At 39.4% G+C, this 23,274-nt stretch overlaps 2 protein-coding genes across 11 annotated transcripts in view; one reads left to right on the plus strand and one right to left on the minus strand.

Moving 5' to 3' along the window:
• The window catches only part of FBXL13 (F-box and leucine rich repeat protein 13), a 303,981-nt gene that overhangs the window by 146,298 nt on the left and 134,409 nt on the right, over positions 1-23,274 (plus strand). For all 10 annotated transcript variants that reach the window (XR_001881688.1, XR_001881732.1, XM_017853395.1 and 7 more), the window contains 2 exons: positions 8,570-8,622; positions 14,162-14,262. Coding sequence is in view for 8 of the 10 variants with exons in the window: in XM_017853395.1 (XP_017708884.1) it covers positions 8,570-8,622; positions 14,162-14,262 (154 nt within the window). In the remaining 2 variants the exon portion in view is untranslated. The remainder of the gene's footprint in view (positions 1-8,569; positions 8,623-14,161; positions 14,263-23,274) is intronic.
• The window catches only part of LRRC17 (leucine rich repeat containing 17), a 39,398-nt gene that overhangs the window by 11,334 nt on the left and 4,790 nt on the right, over positions 1-23,274 (minus strand). Inside the window, exons 2-3 of the mRNA XM_017853801.1 lie at positions 5,132-6,038; positions 337-492 (exon numbers count right to left, since the gene is read on the minus strand). Of these exons, the coding sequence (XP_017709290.1) occupies positions 337-492; positions 5,132-5,903 (928 nt within the window). The 5' untranslated portion in view covers positions 5,904-6,038. The remainder of the gene's footprint in view (positions 1-336; positions 493-5,131; positions 6,039-23,274) is intronic.

A 23,274-nucleotide genomic window follows, 5' to 3' on the forward strand; every position in this document is an offset into this window, starting at 1 on the left:
AAAAAAAAAAAAAAAAAAAAAAAATCACTACATTTTAGCATACTACTAACCATTTGCCATATATTACTTTAAAAATCTATTCTATAACACACTATTTGGGCTAACAATAAATGGTAGTAATATGTGGTATTACATACTTCATAAAGCAGCAGTTTGGCAAGTATTTCTCTGAGTGCCAAATAACTCCTAATATAAGTGTCATGTTTAATTAAAACTTGTACTTTATTATTTAGTTCAGTTATTTTTAAACTAAATTTACTGTATATAAGTGTTGCCATAGAAAAAAAATCACAGAACACTTGCCACCCATTGAAGGGGCTATACAGGGGAACTTACCGGGATCGATGAATTCAATGCCATTGCTGCTGAGGTTTAATTTCTTCAGCTCATGAACATCTTCAAATTCCTTGGGTCGAAGTTGGTTGATTTTATTGTATGATAAATCAAGTTTAACAATATCTGGAGGGATGTTGTTTGGCACTTTTTTCAACTCTGGAAAATTTAATAATATTTAGGTTGTTATGCTCTTTTTGCCCCCATTTTCTTGGTCACCGTTATATCTGTGTGATTGAAGAATCAGCTCTTAAAGGAAAGGGGTAAGGGATATCTAAAGCCAAAGAAAGTCGGTATGAAACAAGCCTTAGCATGTGCTAAATATTCCAGTGACTTCCCATCTCATTGTGATGAAAGCCAGAGTCCTCGCTAAGGCCCTATAAAGCCATTAAGACCTGTAGGTCATCCTTGTCACCAAAGTCAGCACCTCCTAGGTTCTAGAAAGCAGCCTGTTTATTAGGACTTGCTTATTGAACCCACATCTGCTGGGCTGGACATGAGGGTGGATGACAGAGCAACCACTGTAGGGCAAGCTAAAGTGGGTTAACCACAAATAAATGGGTAGAAAAAAATGTTTATGAGAACACTCTGACACTCGGCCTAGGCAATGTGGCAGATCTGTGGGTGCTGGAAAAAGAATATAAACTGCAGAATCCATTTTGGGATTGTCAGCAGCAGTCCTGGGTAAAAATAGCATCCACAAGTAATACCAGGAAATGCAAAGCAAAGGCTTTCCTAGTGTGGCTTAGAAAAACACAGGAAAATCTCATCTGCTGTGTTGATGAGTAGAAAAATTCTTTACTTCTTTTACCTTAGAACTTGAATGAGAATTGCAAATACTGATGCACAGCGTTTGCTTTTGATGAAGATTATATAAATATACATTTCCCCAGACCAGAAGGAGAATTTGATCAATTCCCCTATTTCTAGTTCAGGTACTATGTGGTATGCACATTTCATATATACTGCTACCCCAAATTCTTGGTAAATGCCTCAACAAATACCATATTTACTTGATTACTACCCCTTACAAGCTTGCTCCTCCTCCAGCCAAACCTTGTTGATTTTGAGGAGGAAGTTAGGAAATTTCTCCAGGTAGTTTCCCCATTTAGCAGGCTCTCTTGGTTGTCAGCCACCTCAGAACTACTCTGAAAGCTTGTAATAGTAAGAAAAGAGACATAAATGGCCCTGTTTATTGCATATACAAAATTCTTAACTATTGTTCAAGCTGTAGTAAAATTGTGCCCTTAACTTCAGAGGCAGCTAAGGGTAATATACCTGCATAACTCTCCCCCATCTGATGTCAGAAGGAAAATAACTCCTTAAAAATGGTAAACTATTCTGGTCAATGTGAAAGTAACAGCAGTTTAAAAACTCTGACTTTCACATATTCTTGGCAAATCCATTTACCTCAATATGGCATAAATATGCCTTTCAATTAGTCTCACATTTATTCCCTTTGAAAAACTAGGATTTCTTGGCGAAGTACCTGTTTCTCAGTGAATAAAGCTATTATTTCTTTTTCTTGCCATTAGATATTTAAGGGAAAAATACATAGTGATCATCGAGGTCTGTGTGGTTGAACTGGCACGTGTTAGGTCCCCTACACACACCATCTGACTCATTGCAAGTCAGCTGGGCAAGGCTCAACTCCGAGTTGGGGAATCTGTATGCAGGTTCTCTATTTGTGACCATGTGTATGTGGTATACTTGTACAGAACCTCAGGTTGTCACACTTGAATTCTAGCCATGATTTTTAACTTCGGTGTATTTTCACTTTCAAAGGTTGCAGTCCAATTATCATCATCAATCTAAAGCACATGGCTCTGTGGCAGCCACTACCAAAGGGAATTTAATAAACAAGACTTTTCCCTTTGAATTTATGGAAATCAGCAATATAACAAAAAATGATGAATCACTAGATTTATATAAACCATAGTGAAAACCATTTGTATTGATAGTATTAAAAGACAAAGCTACCCTTCATGTTTTTTTTTCCTTTGAGACAGAGGCTTGCTCTGTCACCCAGGCTGGAGTGCGGTGGCGTGATCTCAACTCACTGCAACCTCTGCCTCCCGAGTTCAAGCGATTCTCATGCCCCAGCCTCCCAAGTAGCTGGGATTACAGGTGCCCGCTACAATGTCTATTTTTTTTTTTTTTTTTTTTTTTTTTTTTTTTGTATTTTTAGTAGAGATGGGGTTTCAACTTGTTGGCCAGGCTGGTTTCAAACTCCTGACCTCAAGTGACCCGCCTGTCTCAGCCTCCCCAAGTGCTGGGATTACAGGCATGAGCCACCGCACCTGGCCTACCCTTCGTCTTATAATCTAAAATAATAGGCTCTGAATTACATAGTCATTAACACTTGGAGAAACTTAAGTTGTTCTTTGATGACCCAGTATTATATATGCTAAGTGTGTATGTCATGAAACCTTATTTATATTGTGTTTCAGTAAATGATGTGTATTTTAAAGCAGGGGTATGAATTTATGGGGCATTTCTAGAAGGTTGTGTTTAGACAACAATAAGTTGAAGAAAGCAAGCAATAAAATGTACTTATATTTTATAAGCTGATGTTTTCAAGATAAAATATTACGGGAAAAAAGGAAAAAATACAAAAGCAGAAATAGGCTCATTGGGGGAGGGAATGGCCCAAGAGCATAAAAGCAGTGAAAAAGAGACATTTCCTTACATGTTATCTCTTCTTAGAACACAGTGTAGTCTCGTTGTAGAAGTTTTAAATCTTGTATAGATATTTTTCTCAGATAATTAATAAATTTAATACTATTTACTTTTCTCATTTACACCTGATACAGCAAGTGCAAATTCACTGTAGCTTGAGGTTAGATCCTCAGCAATATCAAGTATTCTAACTAAAATCTAGGAGAGTAGCTTTGTATTAGTATTAAAAATATGTAATTCCAGTTTTCAATCTAAGCACCACAAAGGAAATTCTAATAAACAGGCTCTTCAGCATGAAGCACTAAGGACTCAGCATAACAATATCCGGGAAATTCTACCCACTCTGGCTACAGAAAAACTACATTTACTTACTCTTCGAAATTCCCTAATGCTTGCATTGTTGAGGCAGCTGATTGTTTGAATATGCTCAGATTAATTCTGGAAGATTGCAGGGTGAAGTAGAGTGCTCATAGGCTCTGACTCAGGTAGACCAAGATTCACTTCTTAGCTTTGCTACTTACCTGTGAGACCCATGGTCAAGTGACTGAACCTCTTTGAGCCTCATTTTCCTCATCTGTAAATGGGAATGTTACTATCTTCCTGGAAGTTGTAGACAGCATGTGTGTGGGTACCTGGAGCCTAGAATGGCATGTCCCAGGTTATGACGCTGTATGTAACTGCTCTCCTATGGGACTGAATTATATACCGTTCACAGGGTGTCTTGGTATGCAAACCTCCCTGTGCCACATGGCTGCTGTGAGATCTAACCATGTGCCATCTTTACAGTTGGGGTGGGGGGCACGGGGAGTGGGCAGTGGGGGCCGCACCAGGGCTTGAGCATGACTTTGCTCGGTAAGTGGGCAAATTTACTTCTGGTTCAGGTTGCCTGACAGTGTTAATAAATTCCTGCCTAACATTATCTTGGGAGGAGCCAGGACCTCCTCTCTGAACTTTCTCTTTCTCTTGCCCTTAAAGAAACAAAACATAGCAAAATTTCCCAAAATAAGTGGAAGAAATGATACCATGCTGTATATGAACGTCACTTAATGACATCTGGCTTTAATTTAATATTACAAATAAGTTATTAAACCATGCCAGAAATGAAACATATAGACATTGTTACATCGTTCGTTATTGTAGGGTAGATTAGCAGTTCCCAGACCACACTTTGAGAACATCAGTCTTCACTAACATGTCAAGAGCATTACTGAAATCTCCCATCTGTTTTCTTAGCTCATGACTTTATCTTGCATGTGCAAATCCTGCATAAATACTAGCACAAGATTGCATCGGTTGCAAAACCCAGTAATGATTTGCAGGAAGTAGGTAATATTCTAGAAAGATTTCCTTAGTCTCATAGTTCTCAGGTTAAATATTTTAAATTTAGTTCTTTAAATTTTTATTGTTTTATTCTGAGTAATTTGGAAATAATTAAGATATAGGATGTTAAGAGGCATTTATTAAAATCAGCTACTTGAGAGGCTGAGGCAGGAGAAGTGCCTGAACCCGGGAGGTGGAGGTTGCAGTGAGCCAAGATCGCACCACTGCACTCCAGCCCGAGCAACAGAGTGACAGTCCATCTCAAAAAAAAAGGAGCATTTATTAAAACCTTGGGACTAAATGATAAGAAATACAGAAGCGCCATCACTTTCACTCTGTTTCAGAGTGCTCTCACAGTCCTGTTCTGCAGATGTTTGCTCTTTGAGGTTATCTTCTCACAGATGCACACCATGTTTTGACTTTAATCGGTGTAAGTCAGGTTATATAGATGGCATTTGTACTTATTTTCATACCCCTTGGTTTACCTACCTAAGTTAAATTGGATTTAAGATGAAAGGAATTCCTTACAGTGACAGCTTGCGATGTGCAAATGAGTAGAACCCAAATGGCTGCCCTACTGAGGATACCTCCTTCCGTCTTGTCATTGTCCTTTAATTACCAACTGCCTTGAGTCTGTACCCCCAAAAAACTTGGGGTGAATTCCATTGCCAATGGGGAAAGGTTTCTGGTGGAAGTGACATCGAGAATTCCAAGACATGGTGGGGTGTAGGGAGGATTATAAGATTCAAAGAGCATTTCAAGTTATTCATGAAAATGAAGAAGTAAGAAAAGTACAAACCTTTCCTTTTGCAGTCCAGTGTTTGTATGGGAAATACGTAATTGTGGCAAAAAGTTGAGTCCACTTCAGGCTTGATGACTGGGGGTCTCCCTGACACTTGGGGTTTCGGGTCCAGTTGTTCCTTTTCTTCTTCATTACACAACTGTTCAGATTTTATCTGCCGCAGTTTTTTATTTTTTTGTTCTTGTGGACTTTCACACTTGGCGTAGTTCCCCAAATTCCGGTTCCTGGGAATCTGCAACATTGAAATAAGCGTTTCTATCTCACAAGTACAGTGCCAGGGGTTGTCATAAAGACGCAGGTAGCTCAAGAGAGGTGTATAAATGAACACTTCCTCCGTCAAGACTTTGATCTGGTTGTGCTGCAGTAAGAGGGTGGTGAGTTTGTTTAAACCAAAGAACGCCTCACTCTCAATTTTTGAGATCTCATTCTGCTGCAGATCCAGGCTTTTCAGCTTTTTAAACTTGGAAAACATGTTGTTCTTCAATATGCGGATCTTGTTTCTTGCTAGCAGCATGTGCAGCAAATCCTGAGGCCAACCAGGCAGCACATAAACTAATTTTCTTTCTTGACAATCTAAGTATTTCTCATGGAGATATGTGTACACGTCACACGGGAGGCTTGGTGCATAGCGTTTGACCGGGTTGGAGCCTCTCCGGCCTCCACCCGCCTGGCCATGATTCACTCGGCTTCTCACAGTGCCTGAGCTTGCTTTGCGCAGCTCAGCAGCTTTGCAAAAGCAGAGCAAGATTACAATGGTAACCACACGCATCCTGACATCCAGCTGGCCCCAATTACTTCGTGTTACAGACGGAACAATGAAAGTATTCCTTTGAAATCCAAGTTTGGGTAATCTTAACTAATGCAGTTCTGGAACAATGAGACCCAGCTGGGGTACGTGGAGTCCCTAGGTTGAAAGAGAAAAAAAATACATATTAAAAGTTAAGGCCCATTGCAAGCACTGCATTACTGACAGATAAGAACAGACTTTTTAAGGCAAAGGCCTTTTAGTTCCACAAAACAGTGACATAGAAAGCTTCTTCCCCTCTTAGTTGTCTGGGTTAGAGGCTGAATGTTTATGCCCTGAGTTTGAATCAAGGCTCTCTTACCTGCTTAAGTATATCAACCCAGGTCATCTTCAGCATCTGTAAAATGGGACCAAGGATACCTCCTAATATTGTTGGGAGGATAAAATAGGCTCATGCGCATAAGATGCTTCACAGTGGCCACCCCGGGGGAAGTAGTCACAAATGTTAGGACTCAGCATGATTAAAACTGAAGCCTGTGGTTCATCATCACATCAGATTTAAGAAATTAAAAGAATTCTCCTTCTTTTAAAAGAATACAGCCTTGAGATGCACACACAAGGGTAGGACTTGAATGGTTGTCTTCCTGAGCTTTTTTTTTTTTTTCCTATCCTTTTCTGTCTCCCAGTCACCAACCATGTTGGGTGTGGGCTCCAGAGATGCTTGGAGTAAATGGCACTGTCCTTGTCATCTCCTGCACGTCTTGGCTCAAATGTTACCTTTTCAGTGAAAACTTCCTGTTCAGCCCTATTTTAAATCACACTTGTTGGGTGCTCCCAATCTCTTTTCTTGTTTTATTTCTTCTCCATAGCACTTATCACCATCTGTCAAAGTAGATACGGTATTTAACTTCTTTTGTTTACTGTTAGTCTCTCCCCACTAGAAAGTAAACTCCTTAAGGGAAAATATTTTTGTCTATTTTGTTAACTGCTGTATTTCCTTATTAAGTATTTGTTGAACTGATGAATTACTCTCAAATAACTATTCTGGCTGGGTGCGGTGGCTCATGCCTGTAATCCCAGCACTTTGGGAGGCTGATAATAATAAACAGAATAGTTGACATGATTTTGTTTAGGTCAGACTTATATAAAGATCTCTTGAGCCCAGGAGACCAGTCTGAGCAGCATGGGGAAACCCTGTCTCTACAAAAAATACAAAAATTAGCCAGGCATGGTGGTATGCACCTGTAGTGTCAGCTACTTGGGAATGGGAGTGGGGGTTGCTGAAGTGGAAGGATCGCCTGAGCCTGGGAGGTTGAGGCTGTAGTGAGCCAACATGGTGCCACTTGCACTCTAGTGTGGGTGACAAAGCGAGATCCTGTCTCAAAAAAATGAAACAAACAAACAGAATAACTACTGTATTCTGTAAGAACATTTATTTTGTAAACTTACATTGCTTGGGAAATCTATTTTCTCCTTATTAAATATTATTGAGGACTTCCAGGATGTGCAGATTTTTAACAATTGTTTTCATTTTTTAAAATTCTGAAAGTATTTCTGGTTTGCATATATCACTTAGGATGCAGTCCATTCTTGGCAAAGGAAGAAATGTTCAAAATGGATTTATAACTACTAACATGTCTGTTGTTACTAGCATGGGGCTGTGTGGTTATGAGCAGCAAATGTGTTTTCTATTCGTTGTGACAGTTTGAACACCAGAATCCCCCTCTTGCCTGGAGTTTTCCTGCTTCATGGGGTCTCCACCTAGAATGCCTTCCCTTTTCTTTGCTTCAAGCATTCCTCCCAGTCACTGGTTTGTGTAGCCTCCCTAGCTGCTTCTCTTCTGTCTCAGATTTGGAGTTTTACTTACTGTCCACTGAGATTCAGGGCACTGGTTGTGAAGCACTTTACCGTCTAACTGTTTGTATACATGTCTCATTTTCCCCGAGAGATTATAAGCTGTGCACTGGCCTCTGGTCCCAGAGCTAGTCAGTTAGCCTTTCTGACCTTCCACTTGTCTATTTACAATTCATTATAAATTTTATATAAGTCTGACCTGAACAAAATGATGTCAACTATTCTGTTTATTATTATATATGCTGAATTATTTATGATATACATGTTGAAGTATTTGGGGTAAGTGTACTAGTGTCTGCAACTTACTTTGAAATGCATACAAAAATAAGATGATTGAGGGATGTATAGAGAGATGAATGAGTGGGTGGATATATGATAAAGCAAATACAGTAAAAAATAAATTAGAATCCAAGCAGTGGCTATATAGATTATTTATTGTACACTTCTTTCCACTTTTGTGTATGTTTGAAAATTTTCATAATAAAATGTTAAATGAAAACAAAAAAATAAGAAAGCAGGCACAAAAAACCAGATTGGTTTTCTTCAAGTGCTTTCAAGCTAAAAGCTCCGAGTATATAGTGTTTTCCCACAGTAATATTTTCTCTTTTCCCCTTACTCCTATAATCCTCAAACAATAATAAACATGTCTATATATTTTAATTCTGAAGCCCAAAAAAGTCATTTTTCCGGGAAAAGAAACCATATACTTAGAACATGTTACTTGCCAAGGTTTTGTTTGTTTTCTAATGAATACACTGCATTCAATGTAAGATAGAAAAACTTTGTTTAAACATTTGCAATATGTAGTTTAGTGATGTATAACTTATTTGCTTCAGGCCACTGTAGGAACTTGCAAGAGCTGAATGTCTCTGACTGCCCAACATTCACAGTGAGTATAAGCAACCATTTTTACTGCTGTTTATATAGATTGACTTGCTACATTGGAGTGCCAATATGCAGAATAGATGCTTGTGTGCTTATTTGGGATTCAGTGTGGAAAACAGCAAACTATGTTAAACATTGACAAGAAATTTTACTCCATCTGTACAATGCTAATATTAATCACGTAGATGTATGCTCAGTGTTGGAGCCTCTGGCAAGTAGAAATTTTTCAATGACTACCCAAAATGAACTGTATTTATATTTAATGGTGTGTGTGTATGAGACAGAAAAAAATTGGGCCCCAGTAGACATGATAGGCTCATTTTATCTTCATGGCTATCAACAGCTGTACCAAAGAAGATGGAAATGAATATGTATCCCTAGTTGCTTTCTTCCTGGTTCCTGTCTCCAGTCTTTCCCTCTGTCCCCAACCTGTCTTCCATTCTGTGAGCACTTTATACTCTTTGTAAAAGGCGGATATGACTACTTCACTCTCATCATCCATCAGCTACACACACTCCCATCATCTACACAACTGGATAAAGCCAACGCTCTTTAATATTACTCTACCTTGAAGACCCTCTGTGGTTTTGCCTCTGCCTCCCTTTCCAGCCTCACTTGCTTCAGTTTCTGTGTACACACTAATTTGCAGTGCCTACAGCCACTGAGCTTCCTTTGCTGCATGCTCCAAGTTGCTCCTTGCAGTTGTGCATTTGCTCTTTGCTTAGAATGCCCTTTCCCTTTGTCCCCAAGTGGTGCTTTCCTCTTTATCAGGTTTTAAGGCTTATTACCACCTCTTCTACGAAGACATCACTGGCTCCCAGGGCTGGGGTCACTGCTGTTCCTCTAGGTTCCTATGATAAATATCCTTAACCATAGGGTTTCAGCTTCCTCCATAGCCTAAGAGACCCAAAGGGCAGGAGATGTGTCTTACTATTTGTGGTAGTCATGGTACAACAGCACAAACTTTGGCATATTATATTCAATAATATTTAGTGAATGCAACCATCTGGAGATACCAAGTAGGCAATGGACAACATTGACAAGAATTGAAATTCCACCTTGGGTTGACATCTATGTATAAGTCATAATTAACATCATAAGAGTGAATAAGATCAATTTAGAAGGTATGAGAAGAGGAGAAGACTTAAGGTTGAGCCTTACGGAATGCTGACTTTTAGGAGCAGACAGAGGATATTCAGAAGGAATAGTAAGAGAAGTAGGTTGACAATGAAGAGGTATCACACAATGAAAGTGAGTAGAGTTTCAGAAAGAACCAAAGTGAACAGGTAAGAAAAGGACTGAACAATGCATTGTAGATTTGAGAATCAGAAGGGACTGCCAATTTTTGCTACAACAGTTTCATTGGGATATTGGAGCAGAAATCTACTTGCAATGAATTGTGAAGTGGACAAGAGATGAGAAGGTGAGGCATTAGGCATAAACTAATCTTTCCAGAAAAGTGTCTTAGAGAGTGGTAGAAGGAAAACAGGGACAGGGAAATGGAAACGGGTTTATGGAGGATGATGGAGAGTCAGCTGAAGCAACCCATGGAGCAAGTCCCTAAGGAGACAGGAGGTAATAGGAGGAAACGCCTGGCTGTGGAATGCCAATCACAAGGCACCAGCTCCATCATGAAGGCCAACCCCTCCTCGCTGATGAAAAGACTGCATGAATTGGCCCCTTCCTGCTACCTCTCAGCCTCACTTTTACAGCCTCATCTTTCTAGTTTTTTCTTTCACATTTCTACTCTGTTTCAATACTGAACCACTTGGAAGTTCCCTGTTCATGTCATGCTATTTCATTGTGTCCTTGAACTTGTTTTTCCATCTGCCTAAATGACTACCCTTCCTTCCCCACCACCCCTATCCCAACCTGGCTAACACCTGTTCATTCTTTAATACACTCTTCAACTCTACTGGGTCTTCCCATTCTCTTTTTTTTATTGACCTTTAAAAAGCAGCTTTATTGAGATATAATAAATTTATATTTATATTGAGATTAAATTTACCCACTTAAAGTGTACAGTTTCATGGTTTTGTATTTTTACAGAGTTGTGTGACCATCACCACAACCAACTTCAGAACATTTCCCTCACTCCTAAAAGAACTCATGCCCATTAACAGTCACCCTTCATTTTCTCTCAACCCCCAGCCCTATGCAATTCTATTCACTTTTTGACAGTTAATTTCTAATATAATTTATTTTTTTGTTTGTTTGTTTTTGAGATGGAGTCTTGCTCTGTAGTCCAGGCTGGAGTGCAGTGGCGCCATCTTGGCTCACTACAGCCACCGCCTCCCGGGTTCCAGTGATTCTCTTGCCTCAGCCACCCAAGTAGATGGGATTACAGGCACGTGCCACTGCACCTGGCTAATTTTTGTATTTTTTTTTTTTTTTGTAGAGATGGGGTTTCACCATGTTGGCCAGGCTGGTGTTGAACTCCTGAGCTCAAGTGATCCACCCTCCTCGGCCTCCCAAAGTGTTGGGATTACAGGCGTGAGACACTGCGCCCAGCTGACAGAATTAATTTCTCTCTCTCCTGAGCTACATACAGTCTCAGTACTTCAACACAGATCCTTCACACTGTGTATAACACTTACGTTTACGTATATATCTCCTGTTTTAGAACTGAGCACTTTGAAAATCCTACTTTAGTAATTTTTCCCCATGAAATCCATCCCCCTATTTCCACAGTAAAACATCTTTTCAAAACATGGAAGGCATTATACACAAATAGAATGTGTACACAAAAATGTTAAGACCCTCAGAACTCCTCCACTCCTTGCCTCAATACACAGATTCAGCATTTAAATTAGTTGTTTAATCCCTGACCAGCAGAACATAAAGAACCACCCATAAAGAAACTAAGCATCTTCTCAGTGGCTTATACTTTAATATAAATAACCTGTTTCTTTATGTTCAAAAGTGCCCTTAAGGGTCATCTACAAGAAATGGAGGCATAGACAGACATGTCAAAGATCACATCAGAGAAAAAATGTTCTACTTTCTCTGGTTGCACTCTTTTTCCACTAGCAAAGTGAACGTGGGCTTCTTCATGAAGAAAGATTTTAAATCTTGACTACTATATTCTCCAGATGTCTGCCTGTGGTTATAATGAAGTTGTTTGTCAAGTGGATTTACTCTTTCTGTGGATGTTTTAGCACCTACTGTGTTAAATATGTTCTGCTAGGTGTTGGAGGGAATTAAAAAATGAATCATTTTTCAGTTCTTGTCCTCAGGGAGCTTGAGTTCTGTATTTGAGTAAAATATCAGATTCTTTGAGTTTGGCCCTCTAATAGGGAAGTCAAAACAATGCCATCTGCATTGAATTTGTGAACATCAAAGTCTTGTCCAATTTTGGAGTCTAATATTATATAGGGCCGATAATTTTATCCAGCTACATTTTACTATTGTTTTTCCCTTTGAGACGTAGACTGGGACACAGGCTCCGGAGTTGAGTAACATTCATTCAAAGAGCTTTGATTTCTAAGCTTGTCTTGTGAAATATATTACATTCAGAAGGATTTGAGTACATTGAGGACAAATTCATAAGCCATTCTGCAATGTAGCTACTCAGTTTTTGCATTTATGTGTTCAAACATTTGGGGATTAAATCCTGAGTTCTTTTAAGTACTAAGAATGGGAGTGGTCTAAATTTGTTTGGATGTTCAAGCTTTTTCAGACAGGAAAATGTAGAGAATGCATTACCTCCTCATCTCAATCTGAGAATGGGAGTGGTCTAATTTTGTTTGGATGTCCAAGCTTCTTTAGACAGGAAAATGCAGAGAATGGATTGCCTCCTCATCTCAAACAGAAAGTCAGATTTCTTTGTGGTACATAAAGCTACTCCACCTTCCTCTTCCTGATCCCCACATTTTCATCTTCTTTGGGGCTGGCTGCCTCTCTGAGGGTGTTTAAGCCAGCTCTTTCTCCTCTCCTTGCCTCATCTCATTTGCATTTTGCCAAGGTCTTTCAACATGTGTATAATCACTTTGATACTTGATTGGCATGCTGAACGTTTTCAAAGACAGGTTTTCTTTGTATTAAAATACGGTGCCACACATTATGGTTATTCTCTCGATTCTTTTTGGAAAAATTGTACTGTACACATTTTATGTATCCACACCTATTCAAATCCTTCATTTTGGTGATGGGGCATCTAGAAAAAATGCTGACAGCTTGAATACTGTAGTTAAGACTAGTGTTTATCAAAACCTCTGCAGTGGCCTCTCATGAAGCATGGGTGCATAGAACCTTCCCTATAGCAGAATCACATAGATTTACAGCTTTCAAATAGAATCTTGTGTTCTCTTTAAGGCATGGTTTGCTGCCCCTGTAAATCAACCAATTCCTATCTGAGTGTGACGGATGCTGTGACCTGCAGGATTTTATTATTTTAAAAATCCATGACTACTGGAAATAGTAATGAATAGAATGTTAAACCTCAGTGATCCTGCTGAAAATAAACCTTTACTATCTTTAGTGGTGTTAGGAGTGGCCATATTTCTGATGCAGAATTCTTCTCAGAACCACATCTTCTAGCCTAGTGATGATTTAAATCTCTTCCAGTCAGATAGATGCAACAGTCTATTCTTTTCGGGACTGAGGTAGTGTCAAACATTGCATACACCACTAATACTTAAACTGGCTGCCCTGTTGATGCTCCTGGGGAGATTCCTCAATCATTAAATACAAACCTGTTGCTACTCATTGTATTTTCTATAGTGTTACCTATACAAAAAGCAGCTTGTTGCAATCAATGCTTGCAATTCATCTGGTCTTGTACATTTCATTGTAGAATCTGTGCTTGAAACCTCTGTTTTTCTATCTCTCTTATTTCATGGTCACAGTACTTACTCTCTTACTTCAGTTTTCAGCTTTCTGGGGGAAGGGTGCTTGAGTCTTTGAGATCCTCCCCCACCTAACCCCAACATTGAATCTCCTGCCCAACTGGTATATAGCCTATATTTTATTTTAGCCATCTCAAACTTACCATAAATCTGTTGAAAATCTGTTCAGCTATTTAAAATATTTAGTTAACAGAACCACAGAAGCTTAATTACACATACACACATCTATGAATAAATGTATATGTGTATAAATATGGACTGTTACTAAAGTTCCACTGTTGAGAGTGTTTACTACTCCTGTCTTTCAGAATAATTTTAATAAGTTTAAAATGGATGAGTTTTTAATTGCTTTCCTGCATATGAAGAGTCAGAAGTGTTTGACACTTTGACATTTGAGCTCAAATTTCTTGTGACAGAGTTGAACTTGCATGGGTTCACATTTTAATGAAGTGTCATTGTGATGGAATGAGACTTGATTTCCAAGGAAAGGGAAAAGGAGGGAGTAATGATGCTTTGAGCAAAAGCATTGGCTTCTATTTAATTTCATTTCAACCTAATAGCCGATAAAGAATATGAAGAAAGCAACTCTTGCATGTATTTTTTTCTGGAACAGGAAGAGGGATAATAGAAAGATAATAGGGAAATTGCAAAGCCTGATGCAATTTGATAAGCGTCTCCACTCTGTTTTTCATGCAGGATGAATCAATGAGACACATTTCTGAGGGCTGCCCGGGGGTCCTGTATCTCAATCTGTCTAACACAACTATCACCAACAGGACGATGCGACTCCTGCCGAGGTAATGTTGGTGTTATTTGTATGACACTGAAAATAATTATGCTCCCAAAGTCTCTGGCTTGCTCTAGCATTCTGCAAAGGGGCAGTGCTCCCTTTATCAACACCCCACCACTGTGGCACTGCTATTCTTAAAAGAGGATTGCTGCTTTCAAGTCCCTAAGCTAGTGCCTAAACTGGTCTGCCTTGACTAGCATTTTTGTCACTCTTACAGCAGTGTGCCCAGTAGCTTGAGTTAGACTTTGCCTGTTTCTTTCTGGTCCCCCATCCTGGGCATTTGAGCTCTCTGACCCTTACATTCCAGTCTGGTGTCTGGGACCTTTTTTTTTTTTTTGAGACAGAGTCTTGCTCTGTCGCCCAGGCTGGAGTGCAGTGGCATGATCTCAGCTCACGGCAACCTCCGCCTCCCGGGTTCAAGCGATTCTCCTGCCTCAGCCTCCCACGTAGTTGGGATTACAGGTGCCCACCACCACGCCTGGCTCATTTTTGTATTTTTAGTAGAGATGGGGTTTCTCCATGTTGGTCAGGCTGGTCTCAAACTCCTGACCTCAGGCCCGCCTGGGCCTCCCAAAGTGCTGGAATTACAGGTGTGAGCCACCGCACCCAGCGGACCTCTTTATAATAGAATGCCAACATCCTGATTACCAAACTTTGAACACATTTGTCCCAGATCCCTGTTCCCATGCTCTGGCTACCTGTTGAGATTCCCACCACCTCTAAGGAGCTTGACACTGGTTGTTTTTTACTGTTTATGGAGTGTTGACAACATTGGACATGAATATTGCTTCTCTTTTTTGGAGAAGGGACAGAATAACTAAAAAGTTGACAGAATATTCAAATTCATCAAAAATTTTTCTTTTTAGTTTGTTTTCAAACAGGGTCTTACTCTGTCACCCAGGCTGCAGTGCAGTGGCACAATCATGGCTCACGGCAGCCTCAGTTTCCTGGGTTCAAACAGTTCTCCCACCTCAGCCTCCTGAGTAGCTGGGACTACAGGAGCATGCCACCATGCTCATCTAGGTTTTGTATTTTTCTGTAGAGATGGGGTTTCACCATGTTGCCCAGGCTGGTCTCAAACTCCTGGGTTCAAGTGATCTGCCCACTTGGGCCTCCCAGAGTGCTGGCATGAGCCACCATGCCTGGCCCAATTATTCTTTATTTTCATTACAGTAAGGCCAGTCAGGAAGGGTATATGATCACACTAGGAGAGATTCAAATTTGACTTTGGGAAAACATTTCTCAAACTACTGTGAAAGAATGAACTATTTTTGAGAACACAGCTTTTAAAGCTCCTTTGAAAATAACAGTGATGAGACATTTAAAAAAGCTTACACAGAAAATTCTGGGTGATAATTTTCTTTATCTTCTGACTTTAACCATTTTCTGCAAATGTGCCGGCTTAAGAAGTGACACCGTATTTTCTATTTATCCCACTAATTAAGCTGCCACAGTTTTTTAGTCAAATCTATAAAGTTTTCCCTTTGAAATTTCTTCTGATGCTCTTAAACATAGAGAGTCTTCCTCCTGTCAGGCATTTAATATACATTTGCTTATTTTTCTGTATTCATGTATTTTTACTTAGATATATAATCAATCTGTAATTAATCTTGGTAGATGAATGAAGCGATGATCTAAATCAGGGGTCAGCAAACTACAACCCATGTGGCCCAAGGCCTAGTTTTTTGCAGTATATAAGCTAAGCATAGTTTTACTTTTTTTTTTTTGAGACGGAGTTTTGCTCTTGTTGCCCAGGCTGGAGTGCAATGGCACGATCTCAGCTCACCACAACCTTTGCCTCCCAGGTTCAAGCGATTCTCCTGCCTCAGCCTCCCAAGTAGCTAGGATTACAAGCACGTGCCACCACACCCGGCTAATTTTGTATTTTTAGTAGAGAGGTGTTTCTCTGTGTTGGTCAGGCTGGCCTCAAACTCACATCATTAACAAGCAGATTTTGGACATACCTCTTTGACATATATCACTTGTGTCTTATTAATGTTAATAACATAATTCATATTGGAACTGTAATCATTCTTCAAGTTCAACCATTGGTTGGCTGGCTACATTTATAAGAGTTTCACTGACAAAAGTCAATGAAAACATTGTGTGAGAATTGATTGACTACGTGGAATTAACAGTAAAGAATATTGTATATTTTATCATTTGTAAGTTGCAGGCTACACATCCTTTATATCTGCAAAATAGTAAAATATAAAATTTAATGCACATACATTTATATGCATACTTTTTTTGGAAAGCCAGTTGTTAGATACTTATCAGTAAACCAATAATTAAACTAGGAGCTAATTTATATTTTTGCATTTGCATGATTTGATTTCTCTCCTTTTAAAAGTAAAAAAAAAAATATGGTCATGAAATGACTTCTAAATAAGAATTTGGGAAAAGTTTGTGTAATTTGTTAAGTATTGTTTTAGCTTTCTAAACCAGTTATTCTATATTTGCTTTCCTCTTTCACTCAGTAATGTTTATTTATTTATTTAAAAAAATTTTTTTTTTTTGAGACAGAGTCTTCCTCTATAGCCCAGGCTGGAATGCAGCAGCATGTCCTCAGCTCACTGCAACCTCTGCCTCGTGGGCTCAAGCAGGTCTCCTGCCTCAGCCTCCCAAGTAACCGGGATTACAGGCATGTGCCACCACACCCCGCTAATTTTTGAATTTTAGTAGAGACGAGGTTTCATCATGTTGGCCAGGCTGGTCTCAAACTCTTGACCTCAAGTGATTCACCCACCTTGGCCTCCCAAAGTGCTGGGATTACAGGCGGGAGCCACCATGCCTGGCCTTGATCCAGTATTATTTAGAGCAAAATTTTTGGTTCTAAGTAGTTGAAGTTTCTTCAGTTGAACTTCTGCTTTTAATTAGGCACTCTGGTCAAGAAATGTGGACTGAATTATTTCTACTTTTTGGAATTTATTGAGATTTCTTGGTATACTAGTTTATAATTAATTTCTAAAAGTCATCCGTGGATACTTAAAACAGAGCTTCTTTTATTTTTTATTTTTATTTTTTTTGAGATGGAATCTTGCTCTGTCACCCAGGCTGGAGTGCAGTGGTACTATCTCGGTTCACTGTAGCCTCCGCCTCCTGGGTTCAAATGATTTTCCTGCCTCAGCCTCCCAAGTAGCTGGGACAACAGGCGCATACCACAACACCCGGCTAATTTTTGTATTTTTTAGTAGAGACAGGGTTTCATCGCATTGGCCAGGCTGGTCTCAAACTCCTGACCTCAGGTGATCCACCCACTTCAGCCTCCCAAAGTGCTGGGATTATAGACAGGAGCCACTGTGCCCGGCCCAGAGTTTCTTACAGAGAACAAAATTTCTGGGTGTATATACGCATAAATTCTTGATATGTCATTATAATAGTGATATATTAGTTGCCTATTACGATCAAGCTTCTCTTTATTTTGATGTTATTTTACAACCTTATTAACAAAGGTTAATAAGCATCATGTTTCATTACAGATTATAGCATTTATTCACATGAAGTGATATTCTTTATGCTGGTTGATGTTCTTTGCCTTGAATTCATTTTGTTTTGTTTTGTTTTGAGACGGAGTCTCGCACTGTCACCCAGGCTGGAGTACAATGAAGTGATCTCAGCTTACTGCAACCTCTGCCTCCGGGTTCAAACGATTCTCCTGCCTCAGCCTCCCGAGTAGCTGGGATTACAGGTGCCTGCCACCACTCCAGGCTAATTTTTGTATTTTTAGTAGCAACAGGGTTTCACCATGTTGGCCAGGCCAGTCTTGAACTCCTGACCTCATGATCTGCCCGCCTCAGCCTCCCAAAGTGCTGGGATTACAGGTGTGAGCCACCATGCCCGGCCTGAAGTTTTTAACTGTTATCAACATAGTTACCTTTGTTTTCTTTTGCTTGTTCTTTTTGTGGAATAACTACATTTCTCTGTATTTTTAACTTTTGTGATGCGGGATTTTAGGTTTATCTTTTATATGCAGCACGTAGCTAACTTCTATTTTTAAATTCATTCTCTTTGCCTTTTTAAAGACAGCAGTTTAAAAGATCAATATTTATTGTCAAAACTGAGTGTATGGGCCATGTGTGGTGATTTGCTGTAACCCCAGCAGTTTGGGAGGCTGAAGTGGGCGGACTGCTTGAGCCCAGGAGTTTGAGACCAGCCTGGGAAACATGGTAAAACCCCATCTCTACAAAAAAATGCAAACATTAGCGGGGTATGGTGGCATTCACCTGTAGTCCCAGCTACTCAGGAGGCTGAGGTGGGAGGATCACTTGAACATGGAGGTTGAGGCTGCAGTGAGTCGTGATTGTGCTGTGACAGAGTAAGACCCTATCTCAAGAAAAAGAAAATTGAGTGTATGGTTTTATTTTTATCATCTTGTTTTATGTTTTGATTTTTATGTTACTGCACTGTACACAGTGTTTCTGTCTTTTGCTCTGTGAACTATGTTTACTTGTATATCTGAAGGTATTCAAAAGGTACATACACATTCTGTTGTGTGTTCTAATTGGTGGCTATTGGCATGTTTTTAAAAACATACTTTAACAGGTATTTATCTAATTACCAAAGTCAAGATGAAACAATAACTTTTGACTCCTCCTGTGTTACACAATGATCTAATACATTTCAATTGTCCCTCTACTTCTCCCTTGAACTTGACACCCCTTCACACCTACTCCCCTGTATGAACACACATGGTATTTGTGGTTTTTGCTAATCATTTAACTTTCTTTTTAATATTGAATTGTAGTGTTTGCACTTAATATTGTAATTATATTTATAATGAGTATGTAGTCTTAACTCTAGGCCATGCATTGATGGTCTTTTTTCTCACAACTTACTTATTCTTTAGCCTTGATTTTGATTTATCTGATGATAACTGGAAATACAATCTTTCTTCAGTAAAGATGCATGAGAGTCAGATATTTTAGCCATTGATCTCTGAAAATGACTATTATCTTGGAGGATGAACAGAAACTTCTCTTCATGTATAGTTCTTGAATCATGTTCTGTATTTTATCTTTAAAACCCTAATGTTTTAGATAATGGTCAATAAACTTTGATATTTCAGTTTATAGAAAGTCTGAAGCCAGCATGTTTTTTGTTCCTTTGTTGGTAACCTATTTTTTCCTGCTAAGATGCTTGCAAGACTTTCCTTTTCTCTGAGAAACTGAGGACATTCCCAACCTTAATTGTGTTCCTTCAATTAATTTTTCCTGGTACATTTTAAACCTTTTGAACACTAAAACGTATTTTTTCTCAGCTGGGGAAGGCATTTTTCTTCTTAATGCTTCTATCCATTTGTTCAGAGTTTATCATAAGAATCTCCTTTTATTTTTAGATCCGATTTTATTCCTGTGCCTCAAAGTTGTCTCTTTCATCATTTTTATCTCTATATGCCTTTCCATTAGCATCGTGCCTTCTCTATAGCAGTAATTCTTGAAATATATTTTAGGAACAGTGGTATTCTTGTAAATGCTTAACTGGTTGGTGGCAAGGGTGAGTAGAAGCACCAATTCCTAGTGTTTACTGATTTCTGTGGTGTAAATAATTCCACCGTGGCTGATTTTAAGCTATCAACACAATGTCACTGAATGTGGAGTTGGGAAAAGATGCTAACAATTGACTCCCATAAGCTGGTGCAAGCTGACTCCAGTGACCCTGAGGTTTCTCTAACACTGTTTCAGGAATTCCTTAAGGTCCTCCAGTCCTGTAATATTGAATACCACGCAGTACTTTCTTTAGGCATTCTGTACTGTGATATGTAAATATGTATATATATGTGTGTATATATATGAATATATGTACATGTATGTATGTGCATAAAAATGTATGTATGTGCATAAAAGAGTATTATACAATCCATAAATCATAGGTGAAAATCTGAACTTACAAAGTAGATGATTTGGGGGTCTTTTTTTGTTTCGTTTTGTTTATAGACAGGGCCTTGCTCTTTCACTCAGGCTACAATATAGTGTGATGATAGCTCACTGCAGCCTCAAACTTCTGGGCACATCCAGCTAAATTTTTTTTTTTTTTTTTTTTTATATTTTTGAAGGACCGGAGAGCTTGACGGCACGACCCAGGCGCTGGGTGGCAGTGGCCGCTCTCAGCTCACTGCAAGCCCGGCCTCACCGCGGGATCACGCCATTCTCCTGTATTCAGCCTGGCGTACCGAGGTAGCTGGGACCTACAGGCGCCCCGCCTCGTCCGCCCGCATTTTGTATTTTTTAGTAGAGACGCGGGGTTCACCGTATTAGGCTCAGGATGGCTCGATCTCCTGACCTCTTATCACATGATCCGCCTGCCCCGGTCTCGGCCTCCCAAAGTGCTGGGATTACAGGCTTGAGCCACCGCGCCCGGCCTATCCAGCTAAATTTTAAAAAACTTGTGTAAAGACAAGATCTCACTATGTTCCCCAGGCTGGTCTCAAACTTATGGCCTCAAACAGTCTTGCCTCAGCTTCCCAAAGTGCTGGGGTTATAGGCATGATCCACTCTGCCTGACCCAGGGTGTGTTTATATCATATTACAAATTATTTTTAACTTAAAACATATTTATTTTCAATCATACATTGAAATAGCTTTTTTTTCTCCTTAGATTTGAAGGTAATATGACAGCTATGCATATATTTTTAGGGACATTCATTTTACAAATGAAGTTATACCTTTAGTAGGCAATAGATAGTAGGACCCAAAATAAGAATTTTGTTTGGCTTTTCCTTCTAGTTCTTCCCATTGAGAGAATATTCAGAATAGATACTACTTGATACTGATTTTTTTGTCATGTAAAAAAGTATACTAACTTATCTATGATAAAAATACATTTCATAATGATTCTCTGTTTTGCTGTTTTCCATTGTTTCAAATATGCTTGGATACACAAAAATGTTCTTGAAACTGCAAATAACCAGAGAAATGTTGGTTGTTTCTGCTGTCATTCTCTCTTCATTGCCTTTAGTATTTCTTTCCAAAAAAAGTACTTGCCAAAAGAAAAATGTAATTTGTTTGTCCTTGGCAACAATGATTTGCCAGCTTTTTGAATATTTTTTTCTCACTTCTTTGGGGACTTGCTCAGTTCTCTAAAGTTGAAAATGAGGGCTGCCTAAAGCTCATGCCCATTCCAGGAAATTTGTTGCCTCTAAATGTTTCCAGAATTAAACACTTTCTATTTATTCCTAGTGTCACAACCTAGGTGGCACTCTCAGCACCTCATCTGGCACAATATCCTGGTGGTGCTGCCTCTGGTCTCTTCTCCCTTCAATCTGCTGTGTCTCATGCTCCAAGAAGTGTCATCCTGGAACAATCTTCTTATCATGTCTTTGACATGCTTAAGGTCTAGGTTCATCCCTCACTCTCTGTTAACATTGTCCAATCAAACTTCTCTGCCTAGGTTTCCCAAGAGAAGCCCTTAACTCCAGTCATCTGATTGCTGCATGCTTCACATTCTCTATAGCTGCAGTGCCTTTCTCCTTCTCATGGCTAATCCACAGCCTTCACACCTTAAGTCTCGCCATCTACCAGAAATCCACAGTGATTTTTCCTTTGCCTGAATTCTAATAACAACATTCATTCACTTGTTCACCATGTATTGATCAACTAGTATGTGCAAGGTGTTCTGGGCATGCAGTACTGAGTAAAGCTATTATGATCTCTGCTCTTTAATTGAGTCTTAAATGCTATAGTGGAGTAGTATCCAATTGTTCTTTATATAGATGAACTGACCTTTCAGTTGGTTTGGAAATTTCTTATTGTCAGGGACTATCATGATCTATAGTCTCACCAGTGCCCATCAAAGTTGGGCAGACAGAGTAAGCTGTTGTCTTGACTGGACAACTTCAAGGTCTACCCTGTAAATAGAAGGCCAGATCACTCCATTTAGGTTTTCTGCAGAATTCTATTACTTGAAATGCCTCTGTGAAACCAAAGAGCCCAACACTCAACTCAAAAGAATCCACATGCAAATTCCCTCTTTTACAGACTAGGCCTTGTCTTGGTGATTTATTTAGAGAAATTTTTATTTAAATACATAATTTTCCATTCATCTTAGTAGTAAGTCCTTCAGGTGTTAGAAATCTAACACAAATGACTTCAATTCTTTAATGGAAAAAAGCCAAAAGAGAGGAGAAAAAAACATTTGTAGTTTCTATAATAATTGTAATTTCTCTAAAGATTATAGTAATAGCAGAAAAATAAATAAATCACAAAGAGAGAACTCACAGCCCCAATAAGAAACAGTTATCAAATAATTAGAAAAGATAAAACAAGCTGTAAACATTGCCTCAAAGCGGAATTAGAATTACCAAGTGTTCTGTGGGCTGGGAAAATGATGAATCAGATCTTACTCATGCAGGGGACACGCGTCTTTGCCAAAATTCAGAATAAAGAGCATCAGTATTGCACAAAATTTGCCACCTGTGATTTTGCTGTCAACTGACACTTTTCCCGTCCCTAGCAGCTTTAAGTCTGCAGAACTGTAAATCCTTAGAAGGACCTACAGGGCCACTCAAGATTCCTGAGCTTTGCCTTCAAACTGATGGTTCCCATGAGGTTCCACTTTGAAAAGAGCTATCCAGGGACTTTCAGTCCAGGAGTCACTTAGTCTAATGAACAGCCTCTTTTATCTAAACCAGAGGTTCTTAGCTGGGGAGCAGTGGATTCCCCCAAGAGGATCAGGGATAGAATTCAGGAGCTCCATGAATTTTAATGGGGGATATAAAAAACTCATCTCGGCTAGGCACAGTGGCTCATGTCTGTAATCCCAGCACTTTGGGAGGCTGAGGTGGGCGGATCACCTGAGGTAAGGAGTTTGAGACCAGTCTGGCCAACATGGTGAAACCCTGTCTCTAATAAAAATACAAAAAAAAAATTAGCTGGGCGTGGTGGCGGGTACCTGTAATCCCAGCTACTCGGGAGGCTGAGGCGGGAGAATCACTGAGTCTGGGAGGTGGAGGTTGCAGTGAGCCGAGATCACGCCATTGCACTCCAGCCTGGGTAACAGAGCGAGACTCTATCTCAAAAAA

Source organism: Rhinopithecus bieti, unplaced genomic scaffold (genome assembly GCF_001698545.2).
Source record: "Rhinopithecus bieti isolate Rb0 unplaced genomic scaffold, ASM169854v2 scaffold_59, whole genome shotgun sequence".
Lineage (NCBI taxonomy): Eukaryota > Metazoa > Chordata > Mammalia > Primates > Cercopithecidae > Rhinopithecus > Rhinopithecus bieti.